General features: G+C 55.6%; 1 protein-coding gene and 1 long non-coding RNA gene across 3 annotated transcripts in view; one reads left to right on the forward strand and one right to left on the reverse strand.

Moving 5' to 3' along the window:
* Nucleotides 1-861: 861 nt before the first annotated feature.
* Nucleotides 862-9,953, reverse strand: LOC140492186 (uncharacterized). The gene is made up of 3 exons (XR_011963514.1): nt 9,890-9,953; nt 2,080-2,143; nt 862-1,644 (listed from the first exon to the last, which is right to left on the reverse strand). It is a non-coding gene; the product is annotated as an uncharacterized lncRNA (long non-coding RNA).
* A 192-nt stretch (nt 9,954-10,145) lies between these two features.
* ssbp1 (single-stranded DNA binding protein 1) overlaps nt 10,146-16,164 on the forward strand; it is a 51,926-nt gene continuing 45,907 nt past the window's right edge. Inside the window, exon 1 of one of the 2 annotated variants that reach the window (XM_072591044.1) lies at nt 10,146-10,307. In XM_072591044.1, coding sequence (XP_072447145.1) covers nt 10,152-10,307 — 156 coding nt within the window. In that variant the 5' untranslated portion in view covers nt 10,146-10,151. The remainder of the gene's footprint in view (nt 10,308-16,164) is intronic. The other variant, XM_072591045.1, reaches the window with a different exon arrangement.

The raw sequence follows: 16,164 nt of genomic DNA on the forward strand, positions 1-16,164 counted from the left end.
ATAGAATAGGCACAAGGCAGAGCGGTCAGGGTTGCCCTGTTCATACGAAGTGAAATTAAATTGATAGCAAGTAGTGTAGAGTTGGAAAGCATAGAGTCTTTGTGGGTAGAGTTAAGGAACCACAAAGGAGAAAATACCCTGATGGAAGTTATATATGGGCCTCATAGCGGTGGCCAGGATGTGGTGCAGAAAATAAACTGGCAGACAGAAAAGGCATGTAAGAAAGCAAGGGGGATTTCAATATGCAAGTGGACTGGGAAAATCAGCTTGGTAGCAAATCTCAAGAAAAGGATTTCATGGAATGTCTACAAGCTTTGTTTTGGGGCAGCCCACTCGGGAAGAAGCAATTCTGGATTTGGTGATGTGATGTTAAAGTGAAGCAACCTCTAGGGGGAATTGGCCATAATTTCATAGAATTCACCCTGCAGGTTCAGAGTGAGAAGCTGGAATAGTTTTAAAAATTCAATTCATGGGTTGATGGCATTGCTGGATTTATTGGCCAGCATTTATTGCCTTTCCCTAATCGCTTAGGAGGCAGTTGGGAGTCAACCACATTGCTGTAGGTCTGGAATCACACATTGGCCAGCCCAGTTGAGGATTGTAATTTCCTCAATTACAAGGAAACTGGTGAAATCGGCATTGATGCTGTGTGGTTGGAGGTTCCTAAGGCAGAAGATGAGGCGTTCTTCATCGAGGCATTGGGTGGCTTGGATTAGGCTATACCCTCCAGTCCAACTGATCACCATCACCTCCCGACCTTTATCTACCTTCTTGCCAGCCCCACCCCCTCCTACTTACCTCTCAGCCCCCTTGATCCTGCGCACCCCCCCCCCCACCATTCCTGATGAAGAGCTTACGATTGAAACATCGACTCTCCTGTTCCTCGGATGCTGCCTGACCAGCCGTGCTTTTCCACACTTTTTGACTCTGATGTCAGCAGCTGTAGTCCTCACTTCCACATAGGTGTCATTGTTGTCAAGATGTCCCAGGGATGAGCACAGGCCTAGTGAAATGATGTCCACTGTGCACTTGTTATGTCAAGAGGCAAATTGCAGGGGATCGAGACAGGCTGGGAGACTAGAGTTGATGTGCACATGACCAGCCTTTCGAAGCACTTCATGATGTCAGACTTCAGAGTCAATAGGCAGTAGTCATTAAGGCATGTTGTATGTATCCTTCTAAGGTACTGTGATGATGGTGGTCTTCTTGAAGCAAGTAGAGATTTTTTATTCAAAGATCCAAGTTACCACATTACCCTTTAGACTTGAGCTAACAAATCCAAGACAGACCACAAAGACATCTCTTATCATTGTCCCCACATTCAATTCCCCTGGCCAGGGCATTAGCTTCCTCTGCAAATACCATGAGAACACAACCTCCAAAAGAACTATGACACCTTGCTCACACCTCAAGAATTGTGGTTGATTTAAAAACCATAAACTAAAAGAAGATATCTTTAACATGCTGTAAAGCATGGTTTCGACCAGAGAGAGTGGGTGATGTTGATGGGCTGTCATTCCTGATCTTTGGAGACACGTGCTCACGATCCCCAGGCCCAGGGCTGTTTGCTCTGTCCCGGTGCTGGAGCAGATCTCTTGGATGGGTGAAAGGAGCCTCCTCCTGCCTTCTGGTCTTAAGTTCATGCTGTGACATGGAAAGGGAAGGATTTGTATGTGAACAGTCGATCATGTCAACTCCTCTTTCATACAAAAGGAAAGAAAGAACACTGAAGAAATAACTCAGAAGCTGTGAAGAAATAGACAAACTGTGATAGAAGAAGTGGGGACTTAGCGTCAGAGATCTATTTTCTAAAGAATGAAGATTAGTAACAACAGTTCAGGGATTAAATTAAGTCAATGGACAAGCAAGATGCAGATAAACTAACAATGGAAGGAAAAACATAACAGCACAGAAAACATCATTGGTATAAGTTTTAAATTTAAAGCAAGAGGAAGGCATTAAATAAAAAAATAAGTGAAGATGCCCAAATCCATCACATTGTTTTAACTCAAGGTCAGTAGGTAAAAAATGCAGGAAGGGCAAAGTAAGTCAATACACAGTACAAGGACTTCCACTCACCTCTCTGAGAAGACTCCAGGAAGCATGGCATAACTCCAATTCACTCATGCAGTACACAGTGCACCTACAAGTCAAGAGCAAACAACATACTTGTACAGTCAATTACTGTTCATCATAGACCTGTACACGATTTTAACATGGTAGCACAGCCATGGAGCAGGACAAGTTCCATCACGACACAAAATACTCTATATACAGTACAACTAGCTCCACAACACTAGTTCAACAACCTCCATTCCCAAACTCCTACACAACCAACTCTATTATCTAACAGCCCCCTTGAACCAGCTCCATTACTGCAGCATGGTGGCTCAGTGGTTAGCACTGATGCCTCACAGCACCAGGGACTCAAGATTGATTCCCACCTTGGGTGTCTGTGTGGATTTTGGACATCCTCCCCTGGGTGCTCCGGTTTCCTTTCACAATCCAAAGATGTGCAGGCCAGGTGAATTAGCGAGGCTAATTAAGGGGTAAACATAGGGTAGGGGAATGAGTGTGGGTGGGTTACTCTTCAGAGGGTCTGTATGGACTTGTTGGGCCAAATGGCCTATTTCCACACTGTAAGAAATCTAATCCAATCCCACAATCTGTACAACCCCCTCTCCTACCACACAATCAGTTCCATTGCCCCTATCCCCACATAAACTGTCCCATCACTTCCATACCCTCTTCATATACAACCAGCACCATCCTACTGTAACTGTCCCAACACCCACTCCCACGTCTCCCCCCCCGAAACCTACTCCTGTCACCCCCCCGACACCCACTTCCGTCTCCCCCCCCGACACCCATTTCCGTCTCCCCCCCCGACACCCACTTCCGTCTCCCCCCCCGACACCCATTTCCGTCTCCCCCCCCGACACCCACTTACGTCTCCCCCCCCCCCGACACCCACTTACGTCTCCCCCCCACCGACACCCACTTACGTCTCCCCCCCCCCCGACACCCACTTACGTCTCCCCCCCACCGACACCCACTCCCGTCTCTCCCCCCCGACACCCACTCCCGTCTCTCCCCCCCTCCCGACACTCACTCCCGTCTCTCCCCGACACCCACTCCCGTCTCTCCCCCCCCGACACCCACTCCCGTCTCTCCCCCCCTCCCGACACTCACTCCCGTCTCTCCCCGACACCCACTCCCGTCTCTCCCCCCCCGACACCCACTCCCGTCTCTCCCCGACACCCACTCCCGTCTCTCCCCCCCCGACACTCACTCCCGTCTCTCCCCCCCCCGACACACACTCCCGTCTCTCCCCGACACCCACTCCCGTCTCTCCCCGACACCCACTCCCGTCTCTCCCCCCCCGACACTCACTCCCGTCTCTCCCCCCCCGACACCCACTCCCGTCTCTCCCCGACACCCACTCCCGTCTCTCCCCCCCCGACACTCACTCCCGTCTCTCCCCCCCCCGACACACACTCCCGTCTCTCCCCGACACCCACTCCCGTCTCTCCCCGACACCCACTCCCGTCTCTCCCCCCCCCGACACCCACTCCCGTCTCTCCCCGACACCCACTCCCGTCTCTCCCCCCCCCGACACCCACTCCCGTCTCTCCCCCCCCCGACACCCACTCCCGTCTCTCCCCCCCCCGACACCCACTCCCGTCTCTCCCCCCCCCGACACCCACTCCCGTCTCTCCCCCCCCCCGACACCCACTCCCGTCTCTCCCCCCCCCGACACCCACTCCCGTCTCTCCCCCCCCCGACACCCACTCCCGTCTCTCCCCCCCCCCGACACCCACTCCCGTCTCTCCCCCCCCCCGACACCCACTCCCGTCTCTCCCCCCCCCCGACACCCACTCCCGTCTCTCCCCCCCCCCGACACCCACTCCCGTCTCTCCCTCCCCCCCGACACCCACTCCCTCCCCCCCGACACCCACTCCCTCCCCCCCGACACCCACTCCCTCCCCCCCGACACCCACTCCCTCCCCCCCGACACCCACTCCCGTCTCTCCCCCCCGACACCCACTCCCGTCCCCGACACCCACTCCCGTCTCTCCCCCCCTCCCGACACTCACTCCCGTCTCTCCCCGACACCCACTCCCGTCTCTCCCCCCCCGACACCCACTTACGTCTCTCCCCGACACCCACTCCCGTCTCTCCCCCCCCGACACCCACTCCCGTCTCTCCCCCCCTCCCGACACTCACTCCCGTCACTCCCCGACACCCAATCCCGTCTCTCCCCCCCCCCGACACCCACTCCGTCTCTCCCCCCCGACACCCACTCCCGTCTCTCCCCCCGACACCCACTCCCGTCTCTCCCCCCCCTCCCGACACTCACTCCCGTCTCTCCCCGACACCCACTCCCGTCTCTCCCCCCCCGACACCCACTCCCGTCTCTCCCCCCCCCCGACACCCACTCCCGTCTCTCCCCCCCCGACACCCACTCCCGTCTCTCCCCCCCCGACACCCACTCCCGTCTCTCCCCCCCCGACACCCACTCCCGTCTCTCCCCCCCCGACACCCACTCCCGTCTCTCCCCCCCCCGACACCCACTCCCGTCTCTCCCCGACACCCACTCCCGTCTCTCCCCGACACCCACTCCCGTCTCTCCCCGACACCCACTCCCGTCTCTCCCCCCGACACCCACTCCCGTCTCTCCCCCCCCCGACACCCACTCCCGTCTCTCCCCCCCCGACACCCACTCCCGTCTCTCCCCCCCCGACACCCACTCCCGTCTCTCCCCGACACCCACTCCCGTCTCTCCCCGACACCCACTCCCGTCTCTCCCCCCCCCGACACCCACTCCCGTCTCTCCCCCCCCGACACCCACTCCCGTCTCTCCCCCCCCCGACACCCACTCCCGTCTCTCCCCCCCCGACACCCACTCCCGTCTCTCCCCCGACACCCACTCCCGTCTCTCCCCGACACCCACTCCCGTCTCTCCCCGACACCCACTCCCGTCTCTCCCCCGACACCCACTCCCGTCTCTCCCCCCCCCGACACCCACTCCCGTCTCTCCCCCCCCGACACCCACTCCCGTCTCTCCCCCCCCCGACACCCACTCCCGTCTCTCCCCGACACCCACTCCCGTCTCTCCCCGACACCCACTCCCGTCTCTCCCCGACACCCACTCCCGTCTCTCCCCCGACACCCACTCCCGTCTCTCCCCGACACCCACTCCCGTCTCTCCCCGACACCCACTCCCGTCTCTCCCCGACACCCACTCCCGTCTCTCCCCCCCGACACCCACTCCCGTCTCTCCCCCCCCCGACACCCACTCCCGTCTCTCCCCCCCCCCCGACACCCACTCCCGTCTCTCCCCCCCGACACCCACTCCCGTCTCTCCCTCCCCCCGACACCCTCTCCCCGACTCCCACTCCCTCCCCCCGACACCCACTCCCGTCTCTCCCCGACACCCACTCCCGTCTCTCCCCCCCCCGACACCCACTCCCGTCTCTCCCCCCCCCGACACCCACTCCCGTCTCTCCCCGACACCCACTCCCGTCTCTCCCCCGACACCCACTCCCGTCTCTCCCCCCCCCGACACCCACTCCCGTCTCTCCCCGACACCCACTCCCGTCTCTCCCCCGACACCCACTCCCGTCTCTCCCCCCCCCGACACCCACTCCCGTCTCTCCCCCGACACCCACTCCCGTCTCTCCCCGACACCCACTCCCGTCTCTCCCCCGACACCCACTCCCGTCTCTCCCCCCCCCCGACACCCACTCCCGTCTCTCCCCCCCCCGACACCCACTCCCGTCTCTCCCGCCCCCCGACACCCACTCCCGTCTCTCCCCCCCCCCGACACCCACTCCCGTCTCTCCCCCCCCCCGACACCCACTCCCGTCTCTCCCCCCCCCCGACACCCACTCCCGTCTCTCCCCCCCCCCGACACCCACTCCCGTCTCTCCCCCCTCCGACACCCACTCCCGTCTCTCCCCCCCCCCCGACACCCACTCCCGTCTCTCCCTCCCCCCCGACACCCACTCCCTCCCCCCCGACACCCACTCCCTCCCCCCCGACACCCACTCCCGTCTCTCCCCCCCCGACACCCACTTACGTCTCTCCCCGACACCCACTCCCGTCTCTCCCCCCCGACACCCACTCCCGTCTCTCCCCCCCTCCCGACACTCACTCCCGTCTCTCCCCGACACCCACTCCCGTCTCTCCCCCCCCCGACACCCACTCCCGTCTCTCCCCCCCCCGACACCCACTCCCGTCTCTCCCCCCCCCGACACCCACTCCCGTCTCTCCCCGACACCCACTCCCGTCTCTCCCCGACACCCACTCCCGTCTCTCCCCGACACCCACTCCCGTCTCTCCCCGACACCCACTCCCGTCTCTCCCCGACACCCACTCCCGTCTCTCCCCGACACCCACTCCCGTCTCTCCCCGACACCCACTCCCGTCTCTCCCCCCCCCGACACCCACTCCCGTCTCTCCCCCCCCCGACACCCACTCCCGTCTCTCCCCGACACCCACTCCCGTCTCTCCCCGACACCCACTCCCGTCTCTCCCCCCCCCCGACACCCACTCCCGTCTCTTCCCCCCCCCCGACACCCACTCCCGTCTCTCCCCCCACGACACCCACTCCCGTCTCTCCCCCCCCGACACCCACTCCCGTCTCTCCCTCCCCCCCGACACCCACTCCCTCCCCCCCGACACCCACTCCCGTCTCTCCCCGACACCCACTCCCGTCTCTCCCCGACACCCACTCCCGTCTCTCCCCCCCCCCGACACCCACTCCCGTCTCTCCCCGACACCCACTCCCGTCTCTCCCCCCCCCCGACACCCACTCCCGTCTCTCCCCGACACCCACTCCCGTCTCTCCCCGACACCCACTCCCGTCTCTCCCCCCCCCGACACCCACTCCCGTCTCTCCCCGACACCCACTCCCGTCTCTCCCCCCCCCGACACCCACTCCCGTCTCTTTCCCCCGACACCCACTCCCGTCTCTCCCCCCCCGACACCCACTCCCGTTTCTCCCCCCCCCCGACACCCACTCCCTCCCCCCCGTCACCCACTCCCTCCCCCCCGACACCCACTCCCTCCCCCCCGACACCCACTCCCTCCCCCCCGACACCCACTCCCTCCCCCCCGACACCCACTCCCATCTCTCCCCCCCCGACACCCACTCCCGTCTCTCCCCCCCTCCCGACACTCACTCCCGTCTCTCCCCGACACCCACTCCCGTCTCTCCCCCCCCCGACACCCACTTACGTCTCTCCCCGACACCCACTCCCGTCTCTCCCCCCCTCCCGACACTCACTCCCGTCTCTCCCCGACACCCACTCCCGTCTCTCCCCCCCCCGACACCCACTCCCGTCTCTCCCCCCCCGACACCCACTCCCGTCTCTCCCCGACACCCACTCCCGTCTCTCCCCGACACCCACTCCCGTCTCTCCCCGACACCCACTCCCTTCTCTCCCCCCCCCGACACCCACTCCCGTCTCTCCCCCCCCCGACACCCACTCCCGTTTCTCCCCCCCCCGACACCCACTCCCGTCTCTCCCCGACACCCACTCCCGTCTCTCCCCGACACCCACTCCCGTCTCTCCCCGACACCCACTCCCGTCTCTCCCCGACACCCACTCCCGTCTCTCCCCGACACCCACTCCCGTCTCTCCCCGACACCCACTCCCGTCTCTCCCCGACACCCACTCCCGTCTCTCCCCGACACCCACTCCCGTCTCTCCCCGACACCCACTCCCGTCTCTCCCCGACACCCACTCCCGTCTCTCCCCGACACCCACTCCCGTCTCTCCCCGACACCCACTCCCGTCTCTCCCCGACACCCACTCCCGTCTCTCCCCCCCCCCGACACCCACTCCCGTCTCTCCCCCCCCGACACCCACTCCCGTCTCTCCCTCCCCCCCGACACCCACTCCCGTCTCTCCCTCCCCCCCGACACCCACTCCCGTCTCTCCCTCCCCCCCGACACCCACTCCCGTCTCTCCCTCCCCCCCGACACCCACTCCCGTCTCTCCCTCCCCCCCGACACCCTCTCCCTCCCCCCCGACACCCACTCCCTCCCCCCCGACACCCACTCCCTCCCCCCCGACACCCACTCCCTCCCCCCCGACACCCACTCCCTCCCCCCCGACACCCACTCCCTCCCCCCCGACACCCACTCCCTCCCCCCCGACACCCACTCCCGTCTCTCCCCCCCCCCGACACCCACTCCCGTCTCTCCCTCCCCCCCGACACCCACTCCCTCCCCCCCGACACCCACTCCCGTCTCTCCCCCCCCCCGACACCCACTCCCGTCTCTCCCTCCCCCCCGACACCCACTCCCTCCCCCCCGACACCCACTCCCGTCTCTCCCCCCCCGACACCCACTCCCGTCTCTCCCTCCCCCCCCGACACCCACTCCCGTCTCTCCCTCCCCCCCGACACCCACTCCCTCCCCCCCGACACCCACTCCCTCCCCCCCGACACCCACTCCCTCCCCCCCGACACCCACTCCCGTCTCTCCCCCCCCGACACCCACTCCCGTCTCTCCCCCCCTCCCGACACTCACTCCCGTCTCTCCCCGACACCCACTCCCGTCTCTCCCCCCCCCGACACCCACTTACGTCTCTCCCCGACACCCACTCCCGTCTCTCCCCCCCCGACACCCACTCCCGTCTCTCCCCCCTCCCGACACCCACTCCCGTCTCTCCCCCCTCCCGACACTCACTCCCGTCTCTCCCCGACACCCACTCCCGTCTCTCCCCGACACCCACTCCCGTCTCTCCCCGACACCCACTCCCGTCTCTCCCCCCCGACACCCACTCCCGTCTCTCCCCCCCCCCCGACACCCACTCCCGTCTCTCCCCCCCCCGACACCCACTCCCGTCTCTCCCCCCCCCGACACCCACTCCCGTCTCTCCCCCCCCCGACACCCACTCCCGTCTCTCCCCCCCCTCCCGACACTCACTCCCGTCTCTCCCCGACACCCACTCCCGTCTCTCCCCGACACCCACTCCCTTCTCTCCCCCCCCCGACACCCACTCCCGTCTCTCCCCCCCCCGACACCCACTCCCGTTTCTCCCCCCCCCGACACCCACTCCCGTCTCTCCCCGACACCCACTCCCGTCTCTCCCCGACACCCACTCCCGTCTCTCCCCCCCGACACCCACTCCCGTCTCTCCCCCCCCCCCCCGACACCCACTCCCGTTTCTCCCCCCCCCGACACCCACTGCCGTCTCTCCCTGACACCCACTCCCGTCTCTCCCCGACACCCACTCCCGTCTCTCCCCCCCCCCGACACCCACTCCCGTCTCTCCCCCCCCCCGACACCCACTCCCGTCTCTTCCCCCCCCCCGACACCCACTCCCGTCTCTCCCCCCCCGACACCCACTCCCGTCTCTCCCTCCCCCCCGACACCCACTCCCGTCTCTCCCTCCCCCCCGACACCCACTCCCGTCTCTCCCTCCCCCCCGACACCCACTCCCTCCCCCCCGACACCCACTCCCGTCTCTCCCCCCCCCCCCGACACCCACTCCCGTCTCTCCCCCCCCCCCCGACACCCACTCCCGTCTCTCCCCCCCCCCCCGACACCCACTCCCGTCTCTCCCGCCCCCCCGACACCCACTCCCTCCCCCCCGACACCCACTCCCTCCCCCCCGACACCCACTCCCGTCTCTCCCCCCCCGACACCCACTCCCGTCTCTCCCTCCCCCCCGACACCCACTCCCTCCCCCCCGACACCCACTCCCGTCTCTCCCTCCCCCCCGACACCCACTCCCGTCTCTCCCTCCCCCCCGACACCCACTCCCGTCTCTCCCTCCCCCCCGACACCCACTCCCGTCTCTCCCTCCCCCCCGACACCCACTCCCGTCTCTCCCCCCCAGCATTGTCCCTTTTCCCCAGCCCTGTCCCACACCTTCAGCCAGGTATTCACACACTCCCAGCTGCGCTCCCACATCCACAGGCCCGCCCTCATCGATGGCCCGCCCTCATAGACGGCTGCCCCACCCCCACAGAAGCCCAACCCCCAGAGTCCCAGCTCCGCCCCCAGGCCCCTCAACATCAGTCCCCCCCCCCCGATACATCGGCCTATAGCTCCGCCCCACGTGCCTGTACGTCGGTTTCTGTTCCGCCATCTGTTGTTGGTTGTGAAGAGGGTCTTGGGGTTGACGGTTGTTATGGTGACCATGGGGGATATTACTGGATGCTGTTCCCCCGATCTCCCGCACAACCCAGTCCGGGAGATCGCGACTCCGTTGCGCCATTTCACCCGGAAGCGGAAACTGCCCCCTGTCAGAGGTGGTTCCGGGGCGCAGGCACAGCGTAGACACGAGGTGAGTGTCCATAATTCTCAGCAACGTCAACAAAGAGATAATATACCACTCAGGTCCCATCACTAACATTTCTGTGTCTTAAGCTTACAGTACTACATGGTATCTGACACTGTACAGTGACAGTATTTCAGTCTCGGACTTACAGTACGACATTACTTAGTATCTGGTAACAGTGTTACAGTGATAGTTAGTGTCTCACTCTTACAATGCTACCTTACCTTTCAGTGATAGTCTCACACGTACATTACATAATATCTGACACTAGTACAGTGACAATATATCAGTCTCACAGTACTACGTTACATAGTATTTGACACTGATGCAGTGACTGTATATCAATCTCACATTTACAGTATGACATTACATACTATCTGACACTTTGTTACAGTACAGTTTGTCATGTCCCCATACTTAGTACTACATTGCATATTATCAGACACCGTTGTAGTGATAGTAAATCAGTGTCTCACGCCAGTACATTGCATAGTAACTGACACTATTATAGTGATAGTAAGTCAGTGTCTCACACAGTACTACATTACAATGTATCTGGTGTGGTGTGACCGTGATTGTAAGTCAATTTCTCACACTTGCTGTACTACATTATAAAGTATCTGACACTGTGTTACAGTGATAGTATATCTGTCTCACACAGGACTACATTACATTTTGTCAGTATCAGTCTAGCTACAGTACATGAGGCTGTAACACTGCCTCAGAATGCAGTACATCAGTCTTGCATTCACTGTATTATACTTTCAGTCCAATAATCTGACATTCATTATGGATTTCAGTACGTTAGTCCGTGACATTCATTGTGTTAAAATGAAAGTTCATCAGTATGTTAAACTCACTGTGTTAGGTATGATACATCAGTCTCACGCCTTTACTAGGTGTTGCAGTGACAGTGCTTCAGTCTATGGGACACCCTTTGTTATAGTGGTGCTGAGTGTGAAACATTGTACTGTAACTGCAATACAGTGAATGTAACTAATATACAGTGAGTAACAAAGACTGCTGTGCTGTCAGTGTAACACACTAAAGATTGTCATGACAATGAGGATGTTGTACGTAAATATAATCAGTGCAGGAAACAGGGCAAATGAGCTCATAGTGTATATTGAAATTAGGACTTGCAATGTTGTGCACTAGAAACTAAATATCCAAGTATACATGTTGTATAAATAGGATATGCACATGAGTAGAGCGATCGAGGTTGCCCTGTTCGTATGAAGTGAAATTAAATTGATAGCGAGAAGCGGTGTAGAGTTGGAAGGCGTAGAGTCTTTGTGGGTAAAGTTAAGGAACCAGAAAGAGAAAATACCCTGATGGAAGTTATATATGGGCCTCCTAGCGGTGGTCAAGATGTGGTGCAGAAAATAAACTAGCAGATAGAAAAGGTATGTAAGAAAGCAAGGGGGATTTCAATATGCAGGTGGACTGGGAAAATCAGCTTGGTAGCAGATCTCAAGAAAAGGATTTCATGGAATGTCTACAAGCTTTGATTTGGGGTAGCCCACTCAGCAGCAAGTAATTCTGGATTTGGTGATGTGATGTTAAAGTGAAACAACCTCTAGGGGGAATTGACCATAATTTCATACGATTCACCCTGTAGGTTGAGTGAGAAGCTGGAATGGTTTTAAAAATTCAATTCATGGTTTGATGGTGTTGCTGGATTTATTGGCCAGCATTTATTGCCTTTCCCTAATTGCAGTTGAGAGTCAACCACATTACTGTAGGTCTGGAAATACGCATTGGCCAGCCCAGGTATGGATTATAATTTCCTTCTCTAACAGACATTAGTGAACTAGATGTATTTTTCTGACAATGAACTTTTAGACTTTAGACTTTTAATTCCAAATTTTTGTTGAATTCAAGTTTCACCACATGTTGTGGCAGGAATCAAGCCCAGATACCCAGAACATTAGCTGGATCTCTGGATTAACAGTCAAGCCACAATGCCGTGAGGCCATCACCTCCGCTATAATGGTGCGACAATTAAGTAAAGATAGGAATGAAGACAGGGAGGAGCTAGCCAGAGTTAAATAGAAGAGAAGCCTAGTAGGCTGATAGTGGAGCAGCAATGATAGGGGTTTCTTGGGGTAATTTGGGAGGCACAGCAGCAATTCATCTCAAGGAAGAGGAAACGAAGGGGAGGACGAGGCAACTATGGCTGAAGAGGTAAGTCAGGGACAGCAAAAGAAAAAGTATTCAATGTTGTGTACACTAGTGGGAATGTGGAGGATTGGGAAGCCTTTAAAACCTGGCAGAGGATAAAAATCAATAAGGGGTGAGAAGATGAAATATGAGAGTAAGCTTCGGAGCAACCAGTCCACGTTGAACACAAACCCAAACTAAGCTGGTCCCACCCTGCCTACTCCTGGCCCATATCCCTTCAAGCCTTTCCTGTTCATGTATGCATCCAACTCTCTTTTAAACATTGTAATTGTAACGGTATCCACCACTTCCTCGGGAAATTCATTCCACAAGCAAACCATCGTCTGTGTTTAAAAAAAAATTTGCTTCTCATGTCATTTTTAAAATCTCTGTCCTCTCACCTTACAAATGTCAACTGTGTCTTGAAATTCTCCATCTTAGGGAAAAACCAACTTCCATCAACTCCCTCTATACCTCTCATTATTTTATAAACTTCTGTCAGGTCGCTTTTCAACCTCCCACGCTCCAGTGAAAAAAGTCCCAGCCTTTGTTGCCTTTTTTTTTATAACTCAAACCTTCCATACCCAACAATATCCTGGTAAATCTCCTCTGAAACCTCTCCAGCTTGATAATATCCTTTCTATAACTGGATGACCGAACTGGACACTATTCCAGAACAGGCCTCAATAATGTCCTGTACAACCTTAACATAACGTCCTATATTCAAAGGACTGAGCAATGAAGGCAAGTGTGTCAAATGCCTTTTTAACCACCCTGTCTATATGTATCACAAACTTCAAAGAATTATGTGCCTGCTCCCATAGGTCCCTCTCTTCTACAGCACTACTCAAGGCTCTACCATTAATTGAATGAGCCTACATTTGTTTCTTGTATCAAAATGCAATACCCCACACTTATCCAGATTGAACTCCATCTGCCATTTTACAGCCCACTGACTCATTTGATCAAGATCCTTTTATAATCTTAGAATACCTTCTTCACTGTCTATTTTGCCACCAAATTTGATGTCATCCACAAACTTACTAATTATGCTTTCTGTGTTCTCATCCAAATCATTTATTTAAATCACAAACAAAAGTGGACCCAGAACCGATCCCTGTGGATCACCAGGCCTCCAGTCCAAAAAGCAACCCTCCACCATTACACTCTGTCTCTTGCTGTGAAGCCAATTATGTATCAAATTGGCAAGCTCGCCCTGAATCCCATGTGTTCAAACTTTAAGAATTAATCTACCTTGTGGAACCTTGTCAAAGGCTTTACTAAAATGTAAATAAACAAGGTCTACTGCTGTGCCACCATCAATCTTTTTGATAACGTCTTCAAAACATTGTCAAGTTTTTGAGAAACCATCCTGACTATCCCTAATCAATTTTTGCCTCCCTTAAGTGTCCATAAATTTTATAATCGCCTCCACAACCAAAGTCAGTGTCACAGGTCTATAGTTCTCCTTACAACCTTTCTTAAGCAAAGGTTAGCCTCCCTCCAATCATCATGCACCTCACCTGTAGTTATAGATGATGCAACTATTTCTGCAAGGGATTTCATGATTTCCTCCCTTACTTCCCACAATGTTCTAGGATACATTAGATCAGATCCTGGAGCATTATTGATCTGTATGTTCTCTAAGACCTCTCGAACTTTCTCTTTTTAAAACATCTAAGTTTATTTTTCTGCATTCTCTAGACTCCATTTCATTCTCCACAATAAAAACTGATGTGAAGTATTAATTTAGTATCACTCCCATCTCGTGGAGTTCAACATAAAGACAAGCTCCTTGATCTTTAAGAGGCCCTATCCTCTCTTCAGTTGTCCTCTTGCTTTTAATGTATTTGTAGAACCTCTTTGGATTATCCTTAACATTATCTGCCAGTGCTATCTCATAGCATATCTCTACATCCTCTTTGCCTTCCCAATTTCTCTCATAAGCATGCCCCTACACTTTATATTGATTAAGACATTCAATTGAACCAAGTTGTTGACACCTAAAATAAGATACTCTTTAATTCTTGACTAGAACCTCAACATCTTTATTTATCCATTATTCCTTAATCGTACCAGCCTTACTCTTCACTCTAACAGGAACATAATGTTTCTGAACTCTTTTCATCACACCCTTGAAAGCCCCCCACTTGTCACACTTACCTACGAACAGTCTACCCCAATCAACTTTTGAAAGTTCTTGTACCATTAAAAATTGTCTTCCTTCAATTAAAAACTTTCAATTTTATGGAAATCTTATCCTTTTCCATAATCATTTTGAAACTAATCGAACTATGATCACTAGACCCAAAGTGTTCCCCCACTTTAACTTCAGCCACTTGCCTGCTTTATTGCTCAAAAGAAGGTCTAGTTTTGCTCCTATTCTAATAGAGCATCTACATATTGTAAAAGAAAATTTTCTTGAACATATCTGACAAATTTTTAACCATCCAAACGTTTAACACTCTAGTAGCCCCAGTCACTGTTTGGAACATTAAAATCCCCCATTATTACAGCTTTATGCTTAGATAGTAGATTAGATTCCCTGCAGTGTGGAAACAGGCCCTTTGACCCAACCAGTCCACATTGACCCTCTGAAAAGTAACCCACCCAGACCCATTTCCCTCTGACTAATGCACCTAACACTATGGACAATTTAGCATGGCCAATTCACCTGACCTGCATCTTTGTGACTGTGGGAGGAAACCGGAGCACCGGGACAAAACCCACGCAGACAGAGGGAGAATGTGCAAACTCCACCCAGACAGTCACCCAAGGCAGGGACCTGGGACCCTGGTGCTGTTAGTAGTAGAACCATTGAGCCACCGTGCTCTATATCTGAGATATCCCCACATATTTGTTTCTCTATTTCTCGCTTACTATTGGGGCGAGGAGGGGGAGCTATAGCATAATCCCAAAGTGATCTTTCTTATTTGTAATTTCTACCCATAAACTTTCACTGGATGATTTTCCAGAAATATCTTTTCTAGTTACAGCAGTAATGTATTCCTTAATCAAAATCGCTATTCCCGCTTTCCTTTCTTGCCTTTTTTCCTATCCTTCCAGTAGCATCTAAAAACCAGCACATTGAGATCCAGTCTTGTCCATTTTTCATCCAGTTTCTGTAATAGCTATGACGTCCCAATCCCATGTTCATAAACATGTCCTGAGTTCATCAGCCTTACTTTTAAGACCCCTTGTATTGAAATAAATGCAATTTAGTTCTTCAGATTTACTACTTACTCTAACTCTCTCCTTGTTTTCCTTTTTCTAATTGATGTGCTCTTCTCTCTCTTTCCCCCCCCCCCCCCATTCAGAACCTTCCCCATCAATCCTTCCATTTACACTGCTACTTAGAATTCCTCTACTTGCCTTAGCTAGGCCAAACAGGGAAGGCAGATGAACTTGGAGCATGGGACTGGACAATCATAGCAATTACAGAAATGTGCTTTAGGGATGGACAGGACTGGCAGCTTAATGTTCCAGGATACAAATGCTATAGAAAGGACAGAAAAGGAGGCAAGAGAGGAGGGGGAGAGGCGTTTTTGATAAGGGATAGCATTACAGCTGTACTGAGGGAGGATATTCATGAAAATACATCCAGGGAAGTTATTTGGGTTGAACTGAGAAATAAGAAAGGGATGATCACCTTATTGGGATTGTATTGTAGAGCCCTCCCCCCCCCAACAGTGAGACGGAA

The sequence above is a fragment of the Chiloscyllium punctatum genome, chromosome 20, assembly GCF_047496795.1.
Source record: "Chiloscyllium punctatum isolate Juve2018m chromosome 20, sChiPun1.3, whole genome shotgun sequence".
Lineage (NCBI taxonomy): Eukaryota > Metazoa > Chordata > Chondrichthyes > Orectolobiformes > Hemiscylliidae > Chiloscyllium > Chiloscyllium punctatum.